The 27,564-nt window shown below is 38.4% G+C and overlaps 1 protein-coding gene across 1 annotated transcript in view; it reads left to right on the top strand.

Annotated features, from left to right (window-relative positions):
* The window catches only part of LOC103456805 (cadherin-7), a 166,466-nt gene that overhangs the window by 91,728 nt on the left and 47,174 nt on the right, over positions 1 to 27,564 (top strand). The window contains exon 4 of the mRNA XM_008396562.3: positions 9,346 to 9,465. Coding sequence (XP_008394784.2) covers positions 9,346 to 9,465 — 120 coding nt within the window. The remainder of the gene's footprint in view (positions 1 to 9,345; positions 9,466 to 27,564) is intronic.

Raw genomic sequence — 27,564 nt, 5'->3', positions numbered from 1 at the left:
TGAGCAGGTGGTTGAAGAACACAACATAGTCACCTTGTGTTTTCTTTTTAATCGGAACATGTTGTAACCAGTTTGGCAAAGCTAATTTGGATTTTTAAGTTCATTTTTAAGGGAAGCGTGTCCAAAGGGGTAGAGAATCACTCGCTAAACTGACTTTGTTTCATCGCTTCTAATCTAAGTAGCTAACCACACAAATCAATGCAGTAAAGAGCTTTTGCAAAGTAATGATTGGAATATATTTACAAGGCTTTAAACATTAAGACACGGAAGCAAACACATTTTTGGTTCTTTGTGTTGTTTTTTAAATCCGAGTCACTCGGCTGTATAGTGATGTGAAGCCCGATGAGTAGTAATTTACATATTTATTGCTTTAAATATGCCAGCACACACCTCTGGGCTTTGAAATGTTGATGAGTGACACGTGTTTGAAAACTAACTTAAGGTCTAAATCCATCCCGACACCCATGGGCATTTTTTAAATATTTTTTTTCCTCCACAAATTGGTGTTCATATTAGCTGAAGCTTTCGAGTACCTGCCTGCTGAAAATGTCAAATTCTAATGAACACATTTCTATCCATCCATTCACTTCCCTCTTCACCATGACAACAAGGTAGGCAAAAGCATCCCAACGTGCCCAACCTGCGCCAGATTCTCCTGGGGGATTCCTGAGGTGATCCGAGGGATGCTGGGACCTGTGAGATATAACCAAAAATGTAGGGATTAGAGCAGTGGAAAAAATAAAAACTCTTTATTTGCAGTTTTTTTAAATAAGTATTTAATTAAAATTAAAAATCAGCAATTAAAGTCAGATTCCTGATACCTGTGGTCTTCAGAAACGGGAATCAGGAATTTTTATTTTAAATAAAAATCTAAATTAATGTAGTGTAGTTCTTAGTTGGAAAGTATAAAAGTGTATTTGAAATCTTTGTGCACTAAAAATGTGAACACTATAAATTTCATGGCCAAAACTTGTTATTCAACACGAAATAAATTGATTTTAGGCAGAAGAAAATATCTTTACTTTAGTAAACAGTGTACAGTTATTTATTTCTCCAGCCACAGACAGCAGTGAGTTGACACCAGGGGCAGACTGGGGCACAGGGAGCTGCCTGGACCTTTTCATCTTGGATGACCCACTTTTCACACAAAGCATTTGTTGACAAGAATCAAGTCTTTGGAAGAATGTTTTTTTTTTTTTAAGGATGAGTTTTATCAGTTATATTCTGATTGGAAGTTGGAAATCATCCAGTTTTCTCAGACGTACGATAAACACAAAAAGTTGCACGTCTTAACCTTGACAGAAAGGTGGACAGTGTGGATGCTGTACATAAAATCAACTTGACCTGTAGAAGAATGGATAGTGTGTGTTAATGAAATCTATCAGATGGAAAGATTAACATTTCTAATTCGTTTTCAAATAAATAAATTTATCATCTTGTGGTCCAAATGGATGTCATATGTCAACCAAAACACAATATTCACTAAATTGATGAGAATTTAAAAAGAAAGGCGTCATCCTTCAGGAAGTGTCTATTTTCAATATAATATACTTAGTTATATACATAAAGGTATGTCTCTCCAAAACAATACCCCCTTGTTCCCCTTTTTGTTTTACTTTGTTTGCTTTTTGTTGTTTTTCGTTTGTTTTGTTTTGCTTTCGTAAATGGAAATGTAAGGAGAAGAAATGTATCGGATCACAGACTGAAACTGTGCTTTTGTAATCTTCTCAATACCTCAAAAATAAAGAATTTAAAAAAAAAATCAACTTAACCTGTGCAAAGAGATAAAGAAGCATAGAGTGCAAACATGTTTTCTTTTTTTTTTTTTTGTATTTCATTGCACTCTTTATTGTTTTTACTCCAAATTCTCTGAAACCATATCATAATAATTCACGGCCTATAAGCTGCAAAAATAAATAAATGTTCTTGCGTTTAATATTTTTTCCAAGAAAATAGTAAGAGGCACATTTTAGTTGGATGACATTGGTGAAACTCCATCAGAGGTGTAAGTGCTTGTGGTTAAGTGGTTACTGGGAGGAATGTGGGTGAGTGAGCTCTGTCCACTGAGCGAAGCCTTGAGAGGAAGAAATGACAGCTTGAGATTTTGGTAAAAAGTAAAAGGTGAGAGGCCAACTTTTTCAGTTTGCTTACACACTGACATCTCGCTCTTTAAAAAATGTTGCTCAAAAGAAGAAGACGAAGAGGAAAAATTTTTTTTTTACCTGTCTAAAGCTGGGGGTTGCATCCAGCAGTTGGTGAGTGTAAAATTTAAGTCAAGTGTAAACAAATTCACGGATGGATGGATGGATGGATGGATGGATGGATGGATGGATGGATCCTCTTAACATGAGCAGGAAACACTTTGGAAAGTAAACGTGAAGTAATGAACCCACAATCTAAAATAAAAGCAACACTTGGACAGGCATCAAATTTAACTTGGATGGAGATGGAAGATTTCAATTTTGAGTTTGTTTATTTCTGTTTTTGAGGAATACTGCTGCCACTGGTATGTTTCCAGACTGCTAAGTGCAGCCAGTAAGAAGCTGTGGCTTGTGAACAGCTAAAATTGCAAGAGATTTCAGTTTATGCGTTGAGAATTTCTGCTACTATAATTAATGTCTTAGTTTTGAGAAGATCTGTTTGTTTTACCTCACATCCAAAAATAATGAGACTTGAATCATCGCAACACTGTTGTTGCTCATTATGGTATTTTTGTCTTTGACATGCTCATATTGGTAAATAAGCTATTTACATTAAAGAATAAGGATGAACTCGTGACTTCTGATGAATTATTGATATCTTATTGCATTCTTTTTTTTCCCATTGCGATTAACAGCGCACATCATGTAGAAAATTAGCAATAATACTCTTTACTAATAATGGCTAAGCTGAATGGAGCCGTTTCATGTGTTGATAGCTGTGACTGAATCGCTTTACCACGACCTCTTTCACGTGAAGTGCACGAACGGAGTTAAAGCTATCTTTGCCTCGGCGCCTCACACAGACAGCAGCATCCAGGTATAAGTCCGTGATAACAAAGGAGCCGAGGCATTTTTAGAACCTTCAAAGTCAAAATGAGTATTTAACCAGGCGTACAGTGACACCAGGAAGCCTTCCAAAGGAAGCAGCGCTTTGCTTACAGCACAGGCGCAGAGATCTCTAAAGGATTACACAGCTGACTGTCAACGGGAGGTACAGAGCTCAGGCTTAAAGAACCAGAGGATTAGAGTACAAGGGCTCCAAGTCTCGTGTCCAACCCGAGATAAGACGGGAAGTCGGTGCGCGAACTACAGAGGAGGGCGCGTTTACACCCTCGAGTGCTGAAAAACGGGGTCACCTGAGTCACTTTATTTACTCTGCCACCTCCTGTGAAAGTCCTCAGTGCAAGTTGTGCAGCCAACAGGAGAATAATGCATCACCTCTCTTTGTAAATATCTGCCCAGAGCAATCACCAATGCGATAAAGAAGAGGGAAGGGCCAAGCACCTCCTGTCCTCAATAATTCCTTTATAGATGCCTTTAAATCATTAATGGTCACAGCTTTGCCCCACTGATGAATGAGTTCAATTTAGAGAAAATCATGAATTTAATTAAAGTAATTAGAGACAGAACCCATCCAGAAACACTGAGACCTTTCGGCCCAAGGATCTCTGAAGGCTTTTGTCTTAATCACTGGAGAGGTGTCAAATAAAAGACAAGAGAGCTGGAGGACAGTCGGAGGTGTGACAGTCACGAGGCCAGGCCCTCTCCTGCTGCACCGCAAAGGGCCAAAAGAGCAGTTAGAGGGCTCATTACAAGCATGGGGAATGTAATGTCAACCCAAGGCCACAGCTCTTGAATTTACTGCTCCAACTTTATCCAGCTGTCATACTTCCTGTCTAATTCATAAAAGCGCCGATGAAGGATGGAGTCTTCTTCATTATTTAAAGTTGGAATTGGAAGAGAATGTTGATTAGGATCCTTTGTTGTAAATATGCAAAGTTTTTGTCGCTATTCATTATTAATGAGCATTTCGGGTGGACATTTAAGGCTTAATTCAATCCAGTGAAAGAGCTCTGCAAAATTTATTTCTGCAAAGGCTTCAGTCTGCAAATTGAATTGTTCAATAAAAAGTGTGGCGTTAATGTACAGCTGTCATCTTGGTGCAGGGCAACCTTGGTCCTGTCGGACTACCTCAGGGCAGCTGTGGCTACTATCTAGTAGCTTGTCACTATCATTGTGTGTGTGTGTGTGTGGGTGTGTGTGTGGGGGGGTGTGCGTTTGTGTGTGAATGAGAGACTGACTGTAGTGTGAAGCGCTTTGTGGTCCTCTGAACTTGATAAGCTGCTACACAAGTACAAAGCCAGCTTAAAATATATTAACTGTATAGAAGTGTCAACTGAAGGCCCGTGGGCCAAATTCGGCCCGCCGTAGCTATTTATGTGACCCTCTGGACTCTTTGGGGTCACCTAAATTGAGCTTTAAGATTACATCTGTGAGCTTAGATATTATTTTTCAGTCAAATCAACCATTTGTATAGAACCTAATTACAGCAACACAAAGAGATGCTAAGAATAAGTAAACTTAAAATGTAATACGTAGTTTTATTAATACTGCCACAACCAGACGTTTGAGGACGTTCATGATCTTGATGCTGATTGAAATGCTGATTGATAACTTAACAGATGTTTTACATCATGTTGATTTAAAAATATAAAAAATATCAAACCAACCTTATGTGAGAAAGTACTTTTCCTAACATGTAATACTCCTCTGGTGGGGTAAATGTTGGCCTGGTTTTGGGCCCAAAGGCCCCTGGCCCGGAACCTTTGATGTGTCGGTGGGCCTTGGGGCCCCTTAAGCTCACAGAGAGGTTTTGGAGGGATGGTGGTGTTGCTGTTTCTGTGGTGTTGGCCCGAGAGAGCTGTTACTAGGCTGGACTCTGTCTTTGTTGCTGTGAAGAATGCAGTCTCAAACTGCAAGTGTCGTACTTTCTGTTTATCTAAGGGCCTGAAGAATTCCTGCCTCTGCTTCATGATAGGCACGCCGCATTTATTTTAGTTACTGACACATGACAGTTTTCCACCAGAGAAAAGGAAATGATTAGAAAGTGGGGTTTTTTTCTATACAACTGTGGAGAATGGATGAAAAATGCGAAGCTCGGTGCCATCACATCAATGAAGATGGACAAACATTAAAGGGGGCATTGACAGGCTGACAGCCTGGTGAAGCAGAAAGAATCAGTTCAGATATCTGGATGCTCGTCTGTGATTTTTCAGGTTTTTTTCTCCATTTTACTCCACTGGCATCATAATATTTATTTCTGTTACAGAGGACACCAAAACAGCTAAAAAGTTCAAAGTTAAAGCTGTTCTTTATGGGATTCTAATTTAAATCCTCAGGTCTCCTTACATGAAGTGATAAACCCGTAATAAAAAAATTCTGACATTCCCTTAGTTCTCTTCCATACAGTCATACAATTTGACCTTGGTGTGTTAAACTACCAGTAATATAACCTGTCAAAACTAAGAGGTGATGATATAATCTAGGTGTCCTTCCCCAGCTGGCCTGGTGATAACTTCCCCAAGGTTTTTTTTTTTTGCCTTTATATTGTTCACATCTAGGGCCAAAGCTTGTTAATTCTGCTTTATGACCAAAATGGAGAACTCTAATTTTCATGATCACTTCATTCTGTAAAAGCCTGTAAAACACACCTCATGTAAGAAGTGAGACGTTTATTGGAAACTTTTCTCTTGAGTAAAAAAATTGCATGTAAAAACAGCACTTTCTGTCGCGTATCTCCATTGTGTCAGATGATGTGGCATATCGAACATACCAGGCTGTTACTGTGCTCTTAAAAAAAAGTATTTCTGCTGTTCTTGCTGTTTTGTCACACTAAAACACTTCAATTCATTATACAGTACAACAATCACCAAATGACTTGGATTTACAAGGAAAATAAACCAAATTATCCCCATGTGAATAAGTAACCGCCCCCAAATTTAATAAAGGGTTGTTCCAACCCGGTTTGTTGAGTCCTTTACATCCACTGTGGAGGAATGTTGCCATTCTCTTTTTTCTTTTGTTTTTTACTGTATTCCTTGTGAATCCTAAATCCTGTTCCAAACATCCCACAGTACGTCAAATGGATTTCAGTTAGAACTTTGACTAGGCTCGAGGGCTCGACGTTTCCCTTTGTAGTTCTATTCAGGTTCTTTTTGACTTATGATCCAAAATAAGTCGATATTCACGATGATGTCATGATTTGATAAGGGAGCGGTAACTATCTGATATCGATGATCTGAAACATTAAGGTGTGCTAAAATCAGAATCTATAAGGGGTAATTAATTTTCCAGAGGACTATATTCCCATGCTAGGCTGGAAAAAGCCTTGCTGTGTTAGAATGTCTTTTTTTTTGTTGTTTTTTTTCAAGGTTATTTTAGCAACGCCTGGTGTTGATGATTTCACTGCTGCCAAGCTAGACACTGCCTGTAGGCGTCAGCTTTAGGACCCGCACTGACGTCTAGTCTAACGCAGCAAAAAAATACCCTGAGCCATCACGGTTGTTTGTGATAATGTAAGAGTTTATTAAATAGCTTTTCCTCCACATTATCAGATGGATATCAATTCTTTGACCTAAAATTGCTTTCTTCATGCACATTAGACGAGCCCAGTTGGAACAGAAAGGCTCATTTATACCATAATGAATGTCTTACTGAAATTGAATGGCACTGATTTTTGCTGATTATGCTTTTGCCTGGAAAATGTTTCTATGCTTCGCTTTCTGAGCCAATAGCTGTCAGTATAATTCACATGAGTCAGGTGTAACGAGGAGCAAAAAAGAAAAGAAAAAAAAAAAGAGGGCTTATGTTCTCTATTTTGTACTAAAGGAAGTGTGGGAGAGGACAATGCTGTGCTGCATGCAGACACAATTTATCAGTTGTCAGTGGGTGTGTGAAGAGTTGGGTTTAAGGACAGATTTCAGTGTTGGAAGCTTGGCGGAAGTTTGGAGATTTACAAGAAACGGCAGGATACCGTTACAGGACCAGGCCACGAATCTGGACTTTTATAGCAGAGCACAGTGTCAGCTTTGGCCTAGAGGTAGTAATCTCAATCGACATTAATGTTACCTTTCCCAGGATTGTCTGCAGGTTATGATTCTTTCCTTTCCTCCATGTTTCTTCGCAGGACTACAATGTGGCTTTCTTTTTTTCCAACCGTTTTTTACTGTTCAGTCTTAATAAGTGAAATCTAAACTTAATAAAAAAAGATTGTGATATAATTGCTCATCAATAAGACCAATAAAAAGGATATTAATGTCAAAACGTTGCGTTATGTTATGACCCACACATTATTCAGAGTGATGCATCCAGGCATAACAATGGAACGTTTGTTCAAAGGACAAAAGGAGCATGAGTACCAGTGGAAAAAAGCATAGTGTATGTTAAATGGTATAGTTTGATATTTCTGTGGTGTTCTAGCACCATATTCAGATGTTTGGAAGAAACTGCATTTTTAAAAAAAAATATTTTATTAGCTGCACGTCAATCTGCAAAAATAATAAAAACAAATCCGTCATATCACTTTAAGGGAAATAATTTATTTGAGTTTCACTTGTTGAACTGGATAATTGAAATGGCTTCACGTTCTGTGGTTATATAGACTTGATAACCGGCCAACTGTCTGAATAGAAACTGTTAATAATGCATCAATATGCTAAGAATAATGCATAAATCACAATACATTAATTTTAAAGTGTGTGATTATGAAGCCGGCTAATCTTTCTAATGTGTCAGCTTTAGGTTACTCTAATTTAAAAAAAAAAGTGTGAATAGCACACCTGTGCTTTTGGTTGTAGTTAATATTTCTGCTGCCTTGAAATAATTTGCTCCATGCATATTCAATGAACTTGTAATCAATATTTTTTATTAATTATATAATAACTGTGACACATTTGAATAGAAACGTCGTCTAACCATCAGAGCTTCTCTGGCTTTTCACCTCGAATCCAAATAACTTCTTCAGTTCAGAACGTGGCTCTTATTTCAATTACTTACACTTCAATTTGATCATACACGTAAATTAAGTTGAAAATGGAAACTGGAAAAAAACATTATCTAAGAAAGCCACGTATATTACACTGAGTTATTGACTGCAGCAATCTCATATTTAGCAGCAGTGGAATGGAATAACTCCTTAATATTGCAGCATTTACTGATTATACCATTTACGCTGCCTTGTCTTGTTTTTTTTTTTTTGTTTGTTATAATTTGTTTTGTCTCTTCCAGTATGTTTCATCCAGATCTCTGAATGACAACTTTTCTTTTCTGATCATGAACTACACTTTCAGTTCAATTTTGTGCTTTGTTTTTGTTTGTTTTTTTTTTACACCAGAACCAAACACAAAGTTGAGTTAAATTATAGTGTTCAAAAACACATTTCCTTTTTACAAACAGCGGCACAACTTATTCATTTAAATACCAAAAGCACAAAACGCTTCCTTCTGTGCTCTGTAGAAATTTGATGACATTTTGAAAGAACACCCTAAACAAGCAAAAGGAAAACACCTCAGATGTTTGCACCCTATGGCTGCAATCTTTCACTTGCTTTAAGATATAATTTGAACTTCACAGCTACACTTTTCCCTCTGCAGAACAATATACTCTCCAGGAACAATTTTTCCATCCTACCTCTGTTGGATGTGTCGCTGCCTGTGCAAGTCTTGTATTATAGTGTAAATACAGGTTTATTTATTTCTCATTTGTTTCTGGAACTGTTAATAGATTCTTATTTAGCCAGAGTGGAATAAGATACGAAAGAAAATACATCCTGCTAACATTGCCAGGGGGCATATTTGACTTTTCTAAAGCCCTAGAGAGCTGCACTTTTTTTTAAAAATTGACTTTGTTGTTGTTGACTGAGATTTAATAAAATAACAAAATAGAGGGCTGCTTAGTGATCTGTGCAAAGCAAATGGCTAAAAGTCTCAAGTGGACTCTAAAGGCTCGAAGTAACGGTTTAATTCTGTTTCGGTTTCTCTGAATTTGTGGCAGTAACAGTGTTTTATTTGTTCATTCTTGTTGGGGTGGAAAAAAAAAAGTGTTTGAAACTCAGTCAAGCAACTTGCATGAAGCAATACACAAATTCAGAGTAATCACCAGTCTCAATGAAAGAAGACAGTGTGAAGACAATGACTAATGAGATTATTTAGTGGCTCAGAAGTTACATTTTCATCCCTCTCCTCCCTTGCTTTTCAAGTCGCATTTGTCACACACTGAGCTGATATGACTATTTCCACATTTAGCCCAGCATGACTTGGCCCTTGAATGTTGTCTTGGAAACTAATGAGTGGCCGTCTGCCCACAGGAACCATGGTGGTGCAAGTGGCAGCCACAGATGCAGATGACCCGACTTACGGGAACAGTGCCCGGGTGGTCTACAGCATCATCCACGGGCAGCCGTACTTCTCGGTGGAGCCCAAGACGGGTAGGTGTAATTTCATCCCACCCTCTTACAGTCAGCACACACAATCGCTGTAAATGTCAGACAGTGCGGATATCTCTGTGTTTGTGAAGTCGGCTCGGCGAAGAAAGTGCTGTATTATGTTGTGTAATAATAAAGAACACAAATCTACCGTTGGATTCCTTCACGGTCATTTATCCACTTTTCACTAAGGCCAAATGAAGTACATTTCAACAAATCGGAAGGTCAGTGGAAAGTGCTACACTTGCTATACTGATTGTTAGAGAAACCAACCTGTAGAGCGTTGAGCATTATTAAACATCTGCATCAGACAGCATATGGCTGCTGATTCAAAACAGGTAAATATACATAATATAGGATCTGTCTGTTTTTAAATCTCACACTATTAAAGCAGCTGGGTGCCGCATAAGATGCCCTTTTGTTCTACTTGAGCACCCAGAATATCTAATTACCACTGAACACTGTAGATATTAGCTTCTGTGTTTGTGCTAGAACAGTTTCCACTGCGCATATGTTTGTGAATAAAGGTTTTAGTTGCTGTTTGATCTATTAAATACCACAGTCATAAGTGTTTTTTGAGGGGTCTCAAATGTTTTAGCTATTTGTAAACAGTTGTGGTCCACTGTACGTCTTTTTTTATTACAAATAAATGTACATTATAAAATGAAATGAAAATAAAAAGCAGTTTTTACATCTTAATTCGGTGCATAAAGGGAGAAGCCTGACCAAACCAACCCAGCAAGATGTGAAGATGCAAATACTGTCTTTGTTAAATCATACATTACATCACATTAGCCACATTTTTTATAAAGCTGAGTTCAATTTAAATAACAGTGACTCATTTCTGATTACTGCCACGTCTGCAGAATCACACCAAGTAGAGCCTGTCTGACAACATAAAATTATTAAAATATATTTGTTTTTATGGGCACTTTGAAGTCATTTGTCATTTGATTATTATTTTCCTGCAAAAGCCATTACTGCTTGTGGTCCACATGGTAAATACTTTAAAGCCCAACTTCAAAGATTTCTGCTTCGCATTCACATATAGGTTAAGGGACAGCATTGTGTCCACTTAATGATCTGCCATCTTTAGCTGAATGCTGATTTGTGTTATGTATCCTGGAATTGTTTTTGTGATTATTGTCTTTATATAAAATTGATTACTACCAGAACAAAACAGAAAGTATGAGCTTCACCAGTCAGTGTTTGCTTTCCCCCGTTTTGTGTCGATACTTTTCATAAAATCGGTGTCCCCCATAAACCAATTGCTTTTGTTTGTTTTTTTAATTTATTTTCAGACATTACAATACATTACAAATAATAACTTGAATGCTGTGGAAGCGAACACTTTACCCTGCAGTTAGATCCTGAACATCTGTAAATGTAGCCAGTTTAAATAACACATTGTCATACCTGTGATAACAGCTGTGAGGGGGGAGAAATTATACACTTGCACAGCTTTAAATGAGCTATTTAATGTAAAATCAGGCTTTTGTCTGATGCTGTATTTTGACTGCAAAATTAAGATGCTATTTAAATAATTTAAATACTGCAGACCTTGAGAAAATTGTTATGCTCCCATCATTATTTATTAAAAAACCCCCTCATTGATCAATATCTTGTTTTTCTTAAAAAGTGATGTGATTTTTTTTTCATTGTTAGCTGAAGCAAAAACATTTCTATCAAAGCTTAATAATCAACATATTTAAAAAGGAAATATAGAAGACCTGCCCAACCTTTTTACTGCAACACATTTCTAGGTTTTTACTGGAAATCCACCGAACTGATCAATATGAAATGGATACAGCCAATATGTATTGTGATAACCAATGTTATATAAAGTCTGCTATAAAATAAAGTTCACTCAGTTACTTTCAGAGGCCAAATACTTGCATTAATTGAACCTATTTGATTGTAATTTAATCTCTGAATGAACGCAGCCTCAGACGTTGGAGAACATTAAAGAACAAACAGCATCATAAAGACAAAAGAAAAGAGCAGGCAGGGAGAAAGTTGTAGAAAAATTTAAAGCCGACTTTACAAACCTCGCACACAGAAGTATGAAATTGATAATCTGAAAATTTTAAGAGCGTGTTGAAATTCCAGACCTACCAAGACACAGGCTTCCATCCAAAGTAACAGGCGAGGCAATGAAAGCATTAATCAGAGCAGCAGCCAAGAGGCCCATTTAAACTCTGGAGGACTCAGGTTTGAGGATCTATGGGCAAGAAAACCATTAGTTGTGCACTCTAAAATTCGGTTCTCTGTGCCAGAGTGGCAAGAAGAAAGCCGTAGTAGAAAGGAAGGCCTGAAGAAGCATGTTTGCAGTTTGCCACAATCCATTTACACGACACAGCAAACACTTGAAAGTAGATGGTCAGGCCGGATGAAGACAAAATTGAACCTTTTTTTGTTAATGCCAGACAGTATGTGTGTTGGAGATGTGTAAAACGCAGTAAAGCATAATGGTGATGGAATCGTGCATCAGAACAGCCAAATTCAGATTGTCTCACCTGAAAGAAATGTGCGTATGTGGTACTAAGTTAGATACAGTATGTATCAGATAGTTTTCAAAGCGTCTGCAGTCTGAAGGGTCATATCACATTTTATCAGACTCTCACACTATTAGCATGAGAGATTAATTTTAATTCTGGACTGAAGAAGCCAGTTGCATTACATTCAGACGTAAACGATGAATGAAGCCAGCAATGCTAACACTCAGCTTTCTTCTTTCTTCGTTTCCTTCTGTTTTTGTGACGATACTGTCACCTCCCATTGCTCGACATCTTTATAATCACTTCATAGACGGCTGTGTCTATTATTACTTCTGTGAACAGTGCACTGCTGTGTGACGTCTATGTTCTTATTCTATGCATGTGGGTAGTTTTGGGGTGGTAAAATGTTCACACAGAAGTCTGATTGCAGCCGCATTTAATTAGCAGTATGAAGAACAACTACACACAGACAGACACACACACGCACACAAACAACAAAAACACGCAGAAAAAACGGATTCAGCAAAAAATCTGAACTGAGCATCAAAACCTGCTGTGAACGCAATTTTTACCAGCCAGAGCTACATGCTATAATGGAGATACTTTAAATTAGTTGTTTTCTCAAGTATTTGTATCTTTAAGTATATTTACTTGTTAGAATGGCCCAGTCTCCACCTGTGCAAAACTGACAAACCTCAAAAATTCCCAGCAAGAAATGTCTGCCTTCTTCACAATTATGCGTTCCTGGTCTGTCTCCCAAAATTCCAATCAAAGACATAATTTATAATTGCAATCTGACAAAAGTTTGAGACATGGGTGCTTATACTGTATGCAACAAGCTAAAAAACAACAGCAGTTTTACAAATATTGGTGTTGAAAATGTCATTTTAATCCATGCCTACTTTATTCAATTTAAGATGATGCGTTGAATTCTAAAGCCTAAATAAATGAATTCAAAACATAACTAGCAAGAAGTGTAAAATGGGATAGAAAACATATCTGTTTCAAAACAAGAAAAGTCTGTAAAATGGGTTTAGAAAAGCGTGCAACATAATTTGTGAGGTGGTTTGTTGACTTGTAGGGCGTATTACTCTGCGAAAGTGCAGCTGCAGTCCTTGCTACATCTTCATATTCGGCTCATTAGCCACTGCCCTGCCGAGGCTTTGCAAAACTCATGCAAAGCAGTCTTGCAAGGAAACAGAAAAATAGAGGCCATTCCATAATATTAGGCTTCATCCTCTGCCTCGAAGCAACACGTCCTCACGTGTTTTTGCATCTTTATAAATGTAGTTCCAAATCATGGACTTGGAAAAAGCACTGCAATGCAGGGACACTTTTATCTCTCAGACACAGAAATCAGAGGGATGCTTCACAAAACGAACTCTTCCATAACCAATCATTTTCACCGTAAACATTCATTAAGCCATAACACTGGGAAGAAACGGAGCAATTCTGAAATAAAAATAATGTGCATCACGATAAAGAAAATGGCTTTGTGGCGTAACGACTTTTGGAGTCGAAGAAAGAGCATGATGGAACAAACATCAAAGTTTAACATGAGCTGCAAAAAGCCTGCATACAATCACAGGGAATGTTGTTTTGTTCCCCCTCTTTCAAGAGAACTTCATCTAATGAAGCCAAGAAATCCACATATTCTGGTTTGAACAATCAAAGTTTTGATACCCTAAATAAATATTGTTTTTGTTGGTACTCTTTACATCTCTGCAGTTCCTCTGAAAACTTTTCATAAATCTCTGAATATAAGTCAACATCCAAGAAGCTGAGAAGTTCATACGTCTGTGGGCTAATTAAAGAGTTAATATGCAGTGACGTGTTTCTCTTCAGGGAAGTCGGCTTAACTCTTTCTTTTTACATGGGTAAAATAAAAAAACAACTTAAAGACAGTGGAGGATTATTTCTACAGAACACTGTATGTGTTAAAGGGGAATCATGGAGTCTACAGTGTTTATAGTCAATTTATTTTTCAATTAAAAAAATTCACATGTCATTGAGAGATGGATCAGAAAACGGATTCAACTCTGAAAACTTGAAAGTTCCCATGTGGCTTTGCTAAAATATATTTTCAATGCACTTTCTCGAGGGTTGTGATTGTGTAGGATTACCTCACTTACGGCTTTTAAATAGCTTCATATTCTTGCTAACAAAGTTGCAGAACACAATTGTCATCTTCCAAAAAAGCGAATTTAATCTAGGCATTAAAGGCCTAGAGTTTCTTTTATTATTAGATGCTCAAATTACCTACCTGACGTTTCGATGGCATACTTCCGTCTTCGTCAGCGGTGTCACAGCTGTTGCTCTCCGGGTTTACACCGAGGCGATGTAAACCCATCAACAATGACGAGCCGACACCGCCTCCTGCTGCTGGCTTACTGCTGGAGGACAATTATCATCCCTCCCCTGCAATCAACTGGAACAAAGTGAGCCAAGAAGTAAATGACTGAATAGGTTCTTGTTGAAGATTCGCTGCGGTACCAGCACACCATCTTTAAAGGTTCTCTTCGATGCAGTCCAACCTGAACGCAAACTAGCCTGACCAGATCTGAGCAGGATGTTCTAGCAGACTGAAAGCTGGTGTTTTATGCTCTATCCAGCAATTACAGATTTTCTTTTTAAATAAATAAAGAAAATATTTATTTTTCACTTTTTTTTTTTGGGAGTGGGCTGCACAGTGGCGCAGTTGGTAGAGCTGTTGCCTTGCAGCAAGAAGGCTCTGGGTTCGATTCCCGGCCCTGGTCTTTCTGCATGGAGTTTGCATGTTGTCCCTGTGCATGCGTGGGTTTTCTCCGGGTACTCCAGTTTCCTCCCACAGTCCAAAAACATGACTGTTAGGTTAACTGGTCTGTCTAAATTGCCCCTAGTTGTGAGTGTGTGTGTGTGCATGGTTGTGTGTCCTGCGTGTCTCTGTGTTGCCCTGCGGCAGACTGGCGACCTGTCCAGGGTGACCCCGCCTCTCGCCCGGAACGTTAGCTGGAGATGGGCACCAGCACCTCCTGACCCCACTAAGGGACAAGGGTGTGAGAAAATGGATGGATGGATGGATATTTTGAAGTGGAACCCCACCTCTTCACCTCTCCTATCCTTGCAGGGCAGCTGGTATCTACCTCCAACAGTCACTGGGGAAGAGCTGTGGTGCCAAGATTGCTAAGAGGTTTTTATTACAATTAACTCAAAGTGAAAGACATTTTCAGTAAATGAATATAATGGGTAATAACTATGTTTTTAAAGCTGCTCCTGTCATCTGCTTGTACCGTGTTGTTCGGCAGCTAATTAGTATTGTTTGTCGTTTAACCCGCAGTAGTTTGAACCCCAACTCTCTGTCTGTGACATTGTGGGCTATTAAAAGCCCACAATGCTTTTAATAGCATTGTGGGCTATTAAAAGCCCACAATGCTATTAAAAGAAAAAATTGGGGATAACTGCCTTAAGTGATTAAATCCATTAAAAGAAATGTGATCCAGCAAAAATGTCCTGAACTGGAGGAGGTCTGATAAAAATTCGATCACTTGCCTCTAGCTGTTCGATGCTCTCTAACAAAGTTGGTGAGAACACTTGCGCCCATTGATGACTCTTGAATGAGATTTCATTAGATCAATATCAATTAGAGTGAGAGCAGACATTTACATAAATGATGTTCAAACGGCGTGTCTGCCCCATAAACCTCCTATTATTCTCATATCATGTTTTCTAGACTCTCGGCTCAATGACCAGAGCTCGTACTTTTCACAGCCTCAGCTGAGGAGTTTCATTAAGCTAAGTGGATTCTTTGAATCCCCAAGGTTGATATTTGGAAAGCTTTAATGGGATATAATTACTTGCTTTGAGTGGTCTGTGTTCTTTCACAGTCAAGTGCAATGCTCACCAGGGTTCAGTGTGTATTAAGTACATTTTCATCGGAGCACGCGCGGTATGAAATGCAAAGGCACAAGAACATGTTCACCTTTCTGTGTGGCTGAACCGAGCTGACGCCGTGCCAAATAGTTGTTTACGGCCCTTCCTTCTTAAAGGGACACCAAGTAAAACATTATTATGGGCGTGATGAACAATATTTAGGCTTCTGAGTCACTAATTTTTTTTTTTGAAAAAATACAAAGTTGTGCATCTAAAGAGTGTCATGAATTCCTCATACCCGTTAAGCCTACATAGAAACAACAATTTCAATGTATTTTACTGGTAATTTTATAGAGCACACAAAGCAAGCACATAACTGCATTGTACTGCAGTGTTGTATATGCAGACATTATTCATGGTTTAAATTTTCAGAATTACGCTGATGGCAGTCCTCTGCCTTATGAATAGGTTTGGTTAAGTATTGCATGCAGTGCGAGAAGGAAGTAAAAGAAGCCAAATGGATGATTCGTCATGCCACAGAGCTCTGTGTATCACTTCTGACAAATTACATTTAAATGGTGACTTTAACACTTTCAACAGTTAATAGAGAAAAGGAAAGGAAAGCATTTAAAATCTGAAACTGATTCAGGTACTACGTGTAACAGATTAACAACCCCTCCACTTTTTCTCTGATGGTTGTCATCCGTTCCTGCAGTTTTAGCTTCTCTTTGCCAGACACAACTATTCCATCTGCTGTTGACAGCAGCTTGTTCTTGCAGCATGGCGGGAGGCTGGTGTCTGTCTCCGCGTGTCGAGCAAAAAGGCGGGACACACCCTGGACAGGCCATCAGTCTTAATAATAGGACAAATAAACATACACACACATAGTCACAGTTCAGAAATATTTTTTAAAGATCGATTAACACAACAGTTGTGTTTTGGGACTGTGGGAAAAGATGGGAGTACTCAGACACAACACCATGTAGGAAGAGTCAAGGCCGGGATTCAATTATGTAACTTTTACAAATAGAATTTTTATTTATTTTTTTACATTAAAGCCATCATTGGATTGTGATGCTATAATATGAGATCGATAACCTGTGAAAACAATCAAGCTCCTCTGACTTCTCCTTCTGCTGTCATCTACTGAAATACACTGCACATAAGAATCAACCAATCAGAGGCAGGAGGAGGCTCTTAGCGCTGTCAATCAACACATGTACACGCTCCTCACAATCTCCCCGTTTCTCTCTGCTAGGCTACAGCTGGTTTATGACAATGGAGCCTTCCATGAATGCTCAGTCTAGTTAGTATGGCGCCATTAGCACATTTAGCAGCGTGTACCAGAGGTTGAGTGGCAGCACTACGACCTTCCTCCTGGTGCTGATTTGTCGTCTTTGATTGAGAGTCATGCATTTTTGAAAACTTGGAGGAACTGGGACGATCGATCTTTTCACAGATTATCAGTCTCGCATTACAACATGGTGACAGTTTAAACAAATTTGTAAAAGTTACATACTTCAGCTTTAATGGATGGAGGGAAGGATGAATGGATGGGAAACATTTAAATTATGCGAGAAGTAATATAGTCTTTATATTCAAATGTTTTTTCCGTGCTCAGTTAGACTTTTCACTTTCCATAGAAACTCTGCTTTAAAGTAACTTTATCCCTTTGTGCCTCCTGCAGGCATCATACTTGTGCCTTTAACATTCAAATAATGTATAATAGTCAAAAAAATCCCACAAAGTTTATTTACTTGTTTTATCGGGTTTTTGTTCTCACTCTACAGACTCACATCCATTTAAGCTTCCAGGCTTTTTCTGCCTATTAGCACTTGTTGCAGCGGAGTATGAGGCTCACATCAGCTGTGGGTATTAAAGGCAGTCAGCCAAGAAATTGATAGTGTAATTATTCTTAGTGTTAGGGGCAAAATACCATGAGCTGATTACAGTTCACTACAACAGAACTGCAAACTGTGGCATTAAAAACAACAAATGAACCATTTCTAACATTAGTTTAAAGAAGTTTTTTTTTTGTTTTTTGTTTTTAAAGAAATTAGGTTTTCAAGGTACTCTTCAAATCATAAATATGAAATTAAATGTCACCTTTATTTGTAAAACTAAAAAAAAAAACTGTAGTTGGAAAGTCTCCTGAGTGGGTGAGTCAGTATTCAGCTTTTCTAAAGAGCCTTTAGAGCTATTATTGCTGTTATTTGCAGTTTACTGTAAACTGTGTCTTTTTTCCAGAGGTATTCAATACCTCTGCTCATACCGGCTGCTAAATGGCCTGTTTTTTTTGTGTGCGCTTGCTCTAAAGTCTGTAACATCCCGTTGATTCATATATCTTTCAGAACACACCCCGGGGATGAGACACTAGCTGTTAGTCAGCAGCCCAGGATTGAGTGTGTTGCAATCAGTGCTGTGCCTCCATCTTTGTAAGTTTCTAATTAGTCTCATTTGCAGTACAAGCCTAGACCGTGGCCCCTGCTGACTTTGACAAAGTACCGGAGCCGGAATACATTCTAAGCTTTACGCTGCAATTCTGTGCTGGCGATTAACTGGCTGAGGGCTGATGGCTTTAGGAGGAATTCATGTGACCCTGTGTTCAGTGGGTAGCATCCTGTCTCTTACAAGTTACCCAAGTTCCTAATCCCAAATTGAATCCACAAGGTGCCCTTGGGAAAAGAGCCTAATCCTGAATGGCTTCAACAACTTCCAAGCGGCGCATAATGGAAAATACAGTTTTAAGGTGCTTACTTAGGACTGTATTTGGTAATATATATTGGCTGATTACCTGTAGTTCAGTCTGAAGGTGAAGCTGAAATGGTAATACTGCCAAGGACTATGCTCTAATTGATGACAGACCTCAAGGAGGTTTTTGAACAGCTGCCTCCAACGCCACGCACCTCAGCAATATGGTAAAGTCCTTTGGAGACAATTATCCGCGCACATTAGCACTGCTAAGCATGCACACACGCATAAACCTCCAGTAAGCTGCAATAACAAGAGCAGAGTTCAGGTTATGGGAAATGCCAGGTGCCTGAATGAGAGGATTAATTACATCCTGAGGGGAGTATTTAAAGATGTGACAAGGCGACGCGAGTATGACATCTGAATATGACAGGCACTCAGGTGGAAGAGGAGCCGTGGCGGACTGAGCCGTGTCTGCCCTCGGACCAAGAATCTAATTAAAACCGAAGCAGGTCACACAAAGGAAAAAGCCATGTCCAATTCTTATGTCGCATACAGCTGTGAATCTTTGACACCGAGGTCAGAAGACGATGAGATTTCTTTAGTTATGGATATTAACGTGTTTCTTTATTTCCCCTTTCCTAAAACATGAATCTCACTATGTACCCTTTTTTAATTTTTGCAAATTTTTTTTTTTTTATAGTACATGTTGCTTTACACTGCCTGGTTGCTGTGGCTACTGAACTAAATCAAGAACATTATAGCTGAAGGCCAGATATAAATCTGGCTGTCTCCTGCAGTTCAGGCAGGTAATATAGAGCATCGTTTCCCAACGGTGGGGTCTGGACCCCACTCTGGTACACGGAAAACAAGCCAGGGGATGTGAAACCATCCTCAGAAGTCAACTTCTGCCCCAATTGTCCCAAATAGATTTAAAAAGCAGTCACTGATAATGGATGTAAATAGTTTGGTGTTCCTTGTTGCTGCTTATTTTGTTGTTATGGTTTTGTTTCCTGTGTCTGCTTCCTTTGAATATTTCAATATTTAAGAAGAGGCAGCTTTTGGAAGCAGGATGTACTGTTGATGCCAGTAGACTGAGGGTTCATGCATTTGCACAAAATCACTCAACATACTATTGTTGCTTAAGTGTATATGCAAAGTAGTAGGAAGCACAAACCACCAAACTAATGCAATAATAGCTAGTAATAAAAGGATATTAAGGTTTCTGCACTGACATCATTAAGCAGAAGCCAGTGAGTTTTTGGCATATGGAAACTCAAACGGTTATTAAATAAGTGTCTATTTATGGTAAGCTGTTTGTGTATTTATTTGAACATTTGACATCTAGTATTGCCTTAATTTTATTGGTGAAGCTGTACTTTTCTCCCACTCCAAGTAATTGTTTTGTCTTGTAGGAAGAAAAATGAAATATCTAAAAATGTTTTATGCAACTTAAACATTACACCTACATTTCTTACAAACGGGTCTATTTTGGGTTTGTGACATTTGACCCTTTTATCCCCATCTGTCCATCCGTCCATCTATCCATCCTTGTACTATTTGTCCATGAATTATAATTCCATCCACTTAGTTTGACATCAGCATCTTCATACATCATCAAACTGCTTTTAATTGTAATTGCAGGCATCGCACACCGACAGTTATATTTTCCCTCATTCTGGCGTTACACTGACTGGAGCTTTCTTTCTTTCACACACTGGCCTTTGTGATGCATGAGTCCGCCACCCCGGCCTTTTCAGCCCTGGTATCACATGGCTCTTTCAGTCTTGTGGATCCCTGGGTGGCTATAGTAACTCGTGATTAAAGCAGGAGGCTTGAATGTCACTCAGTAATAAAGTACCAGAGCTGCAGGTTTTATTCCCTGTTTGTCTGACTGTTTTTTGTGTCTGTTGAAAGAAACTATTCCTTGTAAGTGGACCGCCTGAGGGCTCTGCAAATCACATACTGCACCCTTCATGTTTAAGTGTACATCACCTTCATCAGGAGATCTCATAGCTGCACGCTGAGCCAGAGGGCTCCTCTAAAGCCAGTGCTTTTATTTTCCTCCCGTCACAAGACAAATGTCAAGTATCCAGGCTTTAGGAGGGAGCGCGGCCCACCCGTCTGCCGCCAGTGGTTTGGAGACAGCTAGATGAATGTGAGGCTACAATGCGTCTGGCTCGCACCGGAGGCAAGGAGTCACGGTGCAATGAGGAGGCCGTGCTGCGATAACGACAGAAGGGTTTTAATCATCACCGCTCCCCGGGAATGACACCAGCGCCGCACGGGGTAACAGAGACAGAGAGCAAGGTGGGGTGGGGTGGAGGAGGGCGGCTGGCACCCAGCAGACAAACAAGAAGCTTGTAGCATCCCTGTGTGGATTAGCACTGTTGCTTGGTGTGAAGCGCGTGTTCTTCTGGAAAGCCAGCAGGAGAAACATATTACTCTTTTATTGTGTTTTGCTTTAGATTTTTTTTTTTTTGGCATTACGGATTGTCTGGCACCATTAAACATCAGGTCTGTTTTTCAGGTTTATTAAGTCGAAATTAAAACTGTGGAGCACCTCACAAAATGTATTTACAGCCCTTGAACCTTTGTACATTTTGTCAGGTTACAGACAGAAACGTAAGTGCATTAACTATTTATGTGATGGAACAACGCAACGTAGTGCATAACTTTGAATTCTTCTCAGATGTAGAGACATAATTTTTTACTCACTTTTCAAAAAATAAAAAATAGCTCAAGCTCAGACAGATTGTATGGAGAGTGTCTGTTCACATCAGTTTTCAAATTTTGCCACAGATTTTCAATTTGACTGAAGTCTGAGCTTTGACTGGACCACTGCAACACATAAATACAGTATGTATCAATCTAAGTCACTCCAGTATAATCCTGGGTGCTGTATTTAGTTTTCCTTCTGTAAATTGAATATTTTCCCCTGTATATAGTTTTTAAATGATTTTCCTCCCAGATTTTTCCATATTGAGCTCCATCTGTCATCCAATAAACTTTGAGTTGATTGGCTGTCCTGGTTGAACTAAAGCATCATGGCACCATCACCATGTTAGATGGGGGGTAGTGTGTTAATGGTGATGTCATTTTTTTGTCATTCCAGTGTTATAGCTGGAATGATCTGAGAAGACGACCTTCTTCTCTTTCCCTACTGACTTCTTTACATAACTTGTGGCAAACAACATCTCTGCTATTTTTCCCCCCAACAGTAGCTTCCTTCTGGGTAACACTTTATTTGAAGGGGGGGTGAATAAGATTGTCATAACACTGTCATAAACATGACATAACACCCGTCATGAACATAAATGAGCCTTCATAAATATTACTATACTGTTGTTGACATTATTCAAAGTGTCTTTGTTATCACAACTTGACATTAACCTAGAAATCATTACTGATATAAATTAGTTATAAAAGTTTTACTCTCCAGCTCCTCCAGAGTTACCCTGGGTCTTCTGGCTGTTTCTTTGATTTATTCTCTCCCTCACTGGGCTGTTGGATCAGATGGACCTCATGTTGCGGTAGATTTACAGTTCTGCCGTACTCTTTCCATTTTCAGAGATGCTTAAAGCTTTGCATTTTGTTTGATAGATTGGACTTGATTTAGTCAGTTTTATTTTAGCACACCTTCCACTTTATGTTTCAGCTCTACCTTGTGTTGGTGGATCAAATGAAATTCAAATGATATGCACTGTAGTTGCAATGTGACAAAAATATACAAATGTTAAAGGGACAATATTACTTTTATGCTTTGGTGGGAACATTTATTTCTCCCATTTCCAGCTCTGCAGACTGAACATATTTTTATTTCCTCAGCTTTTATGATAATCAAAACATTACCCAGCTTCCGCTACGTATTTAGTTATCCCGAATGTTTAAAGACGCCGGCGTTTTATCCAAGTCTAAACATGCATGCCTGATGTTTATGGAGCACAGAACCAGAAAAAAACAACAACTAAAAAAACAAAAACAACTTTTGTTTGCATCTTGCTGATATTTACGGAGCTTTGTGGGATTGAAGTCTGCTATCTGATGGAATTTAGTCACCAGGGGGATCGGTCGATGATGTGAGTCGTGCTCTTTAATTGGCTCACTCTGCATACAGATTTTAAGTATGCATGTACAAATGCAACAGATAAATACAGCAAATGGTTGAATATGAAAGCATTTGCTTAGAATAAAAAAAGAAAAAACATGTTTAGAGGAGAAAGGCATTTATTTACCTCACAGCCGAATGTTGCACTGTTCATTAAACGCCATGATTTATAAAAAGAAGAGGATTATTGTTTTATTGACCTGCGTCATCCCAGTGTGAGCTCACAAGCTGTGGCTTTACAGAAAAAGAAGTGAGCAGCTCACTATAATTTAACAAACTGAGCCATTTACTTTGAAAGCCAATACCACTGTCAGGTGATTGGTCTGTAATGACATTATTAAGGAATAGCAGAGAAAATAAATTAAAAACCAACTGGAATTCTTTTTTATTTTTTCACCATGACCAAATGGTCAGAAGGAGGCTTCATTTTCTGGATCGTCTTCCCTCTGCGCAAAAATTAAATGTGTGAGACTTTTCTCATACCACAACATAGTGGGAGAAATGTGGGTAGAACTCCCCCTAAAAGGAATAAAATCCACAAAAAAACACTTACACGCTTTTGGATTTTTTTTGTTTTTGAAACAAATATGGCTACTTTCTAGTTAGAAGAGTGAGCTCCAATCCCTCCACAGAGATGTAAAAGACTGTTTATTACAACAGATGCTATTGCCTCCAACAGTGGCACAACCAGAGCTTCTTCGCCACAGCAAGTCATCTGTTTCTATCTAATCCTATGTTCCACATCTTCTTCTTTCACACCAACCAGCTTCTGTGGTGGCACAACTGGATTTTATTTTATTTTTAATATATTTTTTTTAATGTACATTTTTTTTGAATACCCCCGAATGTAATATTTCTATGGTGATCAGTAAAAATTGAGTGTGGGGAGAAATATAATCTACAAGAAAAGCAGCATTGCTTCTTTAAGATACTGTGGCTCCCATATCTCCAAACAGCTGTGACCAGAACATATTATATTAGGAAATCATATAGACATTGTTAGTTTCATTTTTTTCCCGTATTACCAATCTGTGTTTTACCTGTGAGGGTTTGGCTTCGGCACTCAATAGTATTCAAAGACATTAATAACACAATTTGAACTCTGACACTCTAGTTAGTTTTCTCGCAGCAGCACGTTGTTTGGACTTACATTCTGTTGATTGACTGATTTTTCTCATTATTTCATATGAAATCTGCACTAGAGTAATTTGGTTATAGTTATGTTTATGTGTGTTTGTGTGATGATCAAGGTGGGTGTGTGAATGGGTTGTGCCCTGACTCTTTTGCTGTCAGGACTGTGGTATTCACACCCATCCTGTGCACTGATTTCCTCATATGACCCAACAATAAAGTATTATTCCCAGATTAACCTGATTATTATGGTAAAACACTGAGGATCATCATCTGGAAAGAGAAGGAGACGGTAATGAGTTAATGCTATCTGCAGAAATCAATACATGGTTTTTATACTGACACATGAGACATAAAACATTGACTCAATGAAAAACGAAAGCACTTACCAGATATAATATAAGCTCACAACTCCCACGGTCACCTCAGTGGTCTGGTTGTTGACTCTAATCTTGAGTTATCATTTGAAGCAACTGAACCGTATTTTGCACTCAACCCTCAGGTTTGAGTAATCGTGTTCCTTACATTTGTGATTTGACATGTTCAATAATCATGGGGCAGAATTTGTTTTCCGACAGGGAGAGTTTTTGTGAGTGAGAAACAAATCCTACACAGATATTCCGTGTACATAGTTCTTACTTTTTTTCCTTTTCCGTGTTGCAACAAACATCAACACATCCATTTATTTTTATTGAAAATATATTGTCAAGGAAACAGTCTGTTAACTGAGTGATTGTTGATTCAGAATGTCTTAGCCACCCTGCTGTATTAGAAAAGTGCATTGTAAAATGAGATGCTTTGAAGCCAGTGAAAAGGTTGATTCTCATATTTGTTGCATATTTTTTATGTTTACTTATTTCTAAAATATTGTATTTGAAGCCATAAACTTTCAAGGAAAACTGGCAACCGCTTTTTTTTTCTTTTCATAGTTTCCAGTCACTTTCATCTGAAAAAACAACAAAGAAATTAGCAGTAATTGCTCTGAAAACGGCAAGCAAACTTATGAGTATTATTGAAGAGCCAACGCTGCTAAATAAATCTCATATACCACAGAGAAAAAGACACAGCTAACAGAAAATACTTTTGCATCCTTTTAGTAAAGAATGAAAGATACAGAGATCAAATGCCAAGGTAGCACGTGTTGAAGAAAGTAAAAAAATACTTCATTCAAAGTCTTTGCTTTAAAGGCTCATCAATTAAAGATGGCTTGATGTAGCACAGCTGCTTCTTCTGTCAATTGCATTAATATTAGTTGCTTTCATATCTAATGATTGCTAGCAGATTCCAACTATTCCCTGATTGCGTCATTTTCCTCCCTTGTTTCAGAAATTTTTCCACTTTTTGATCCTTTGTCAGCAGGCTGCATTTCAGGGATCTGAGCATTCTTAAACATTTCTATGTCACATGTAGACATATTTCTTTTGTCTTTATTTTTTGTGCCACGCTTAATCAGATCATAAAATACATTTTTGTTGTATGTCAGATAAAGATAGCCTGGGTAAATACAATAAAAGTCTGTTTCATGCTGTGATTTTATGTATTAAGGGAAAAAAAGCTTTTCAAAAACAACCCGGTTCTATGGAACAAAGTAATTGAAACAAACTAACAAGACCCTAAATCTAATTACATGTTGCCACCCTTGGTCGGAACAACTGCCAAAAAAGCTGTTGTGAAAACTATTAATGTGTTTTTCCACCTTGTTGTGATGGAATTTTTTTCTAAGTCTTCTTTGCAGAATTATTCAGTTCAGTCACAATGGAGAGATGGTGCAGGATAAAGTCATGCCGTAGCAGCTCAGTTGCATTTAAATATAGACGGTGACTAATACCGCTCCAAAGTTTCTCTTTTTGTCTTTTCTTCATATTTGCCACTCATAGGTTGACTTGCTGGGTCATATTCTGATCATAAACTGATGTCCAGGCATTCTGGTTAGGATGTGCTTGAATATGTGAACAAACAGCTTCCTCAGCAGTTACCTCATATGGCTTATCCCTATGAACGTGTAGCCGACTGACCCGGAGTGAGAGCCTGTTTAAAGGCTCAGGAAACGTTTGAGCTGATTATAGTGGGACGCCATTCGATTCCAGTAATTACCTTTTCAACAGTATTTTAATTTTGAGTTCTCATGATCTGTAAATCATTATCATCAAAATTAAAAGAAGCAAAGGCTAAAAATACATCATTATATGTGGCTATTCCATATAATAAAAAGTTTTATCTTATGAGATCACTGGCAAAAAATATTCCACTTACATCCAATTTTACATTTTTTTTTTAGACGTACTACTATGTACAGCAGGGCTGGCTGCCTGGAGGGAAAACATGATTGAGCAGAGATTAGAGTTTGGGTCAAGTGGGAAAGAATGACAAGGAAGAAGAAGAAGAAAGATACATGAATATTCCTTAACATGATGCTTTAAAGTCAGATCAGTGTTTGTGAAAACATACATTTCAAAATGAAGAGTGTACATATCAGTCCACTGTTACGCACAGCAGCTCAGGAGGCGTAAGCCGAAAATACTGGTATCAAGGGAAATCCCACTTTGCAGTAGGAAACCCACCAGTGTGTGGAAGAAGACGGAGGCGTGTTGTGGTATATCTGTTTCAGGAAAGTTGTGATCCGAGTCGTTGTGCTGCTGACTGATCGGATGTGTCTGTACTCATCAGATCAGTGTTGTCTCGCTGCGTGGAAGCTGTCCGTTTTGGCTTTTTTATCCAGTGCCATCCATCAGAGAAAGATTACGTTATTATGCTGTCCCTGCATGGGTCACAGTCTGCTGACTGATTTCAGATTCGAATAACTATAATGCTAGAAATAAATATTGCCGTCTCATTTTATATATATAAAAAAAAAGTACACTTGTGACTCAGTCTGAACATTTATTTTTTGAAGTATTTCAGAGAGAAAACAGTACAAAGTTAACCAACGAGAGCAGAGAAAGCTGCATTGCTTTAGTTTAAAAACATCCTAACTTATGACAATAAGACATTTCATTTAGAAGGGCTTTTTATAGCACTCAAGATCATTTTGCAAAGAAAGTAAAAAAAGGAAAAGAGACTCTCTGTGGCAAAAGGAAACTGAACAGACGACAAAGAAACTCATTGAAATCCATCTGTCTGGAAAGATTTACAAAGACAGTTCTAGGCCTTTTGGACTCCAGAAAACCACAGCAAAGCCATTATCCACAAATGGAGAAAACATGGAACAGTAATGAACCTTCCCAGGAGAGGTCAGTCTACCCAAATTGCTCTTAAGAATTCATCGGTGACTGAACCAGGGATCTCAAAAGAACCCAAAACAACTTCTAAAGCACTACAGGCCTCATTTACGCCAGATAAGTTCAGTGTTCTTGATTAAATAATAAAAAAAAAATAGGAAAAATATTGTAAAAGTTCATGCCAAACCACACACAGAATAAAAATCTTGTGGGGTCTAAATGACCTCGTCTCTTAAGACTTCCTGGGTGGGTTAAACCTGCTGTTCATGGCAAAAAACCCTGGACCAAAATTTCCTTACAAAGATTCAAGAGTCACTATCAGTTACTGCATGACCAATTATTAGGTTTAGATTGAATAGCTTTTGTTCCCCCTTGAAATGCTCCTTTGATAAAGTGCATTTTGTAATTAATAAATGACAGAAATATAAAAAATTTGATGATATTGATTAATTTCATTGTATACCATGCAGACTCTCTCTCTGCACAGACAAAGATATGCTTACCTCAGCAGCTTTTAGGAAGGAACTGTGACAGGTGGCATTATTTAAAACAAACATGAAATCACTCAGGTGGTCACTTTCTGTGGTTGATGTAAACTACTGTTTGG

Source organism: Poecilia reticulata, chromosome 20 (genome assembly GCF_904066995.2).
Source record: "Poecilia reticulata chromosome 20, P_reticulata-male-v2, whole genome shotgun sequence".
Classification (NCBI taxonomy): Eukaryota; Metazoa; Chordata; class Actinopteri; order Cyprinodontiformes; family Poeciliidae; genus Poecilia; species Poecilia reticulata.
The sequence above is the reverse complement of the archived record's forward strand: the minus strand, read 5'-3'. Positions and strand labels throughout refer to the sequence as shown.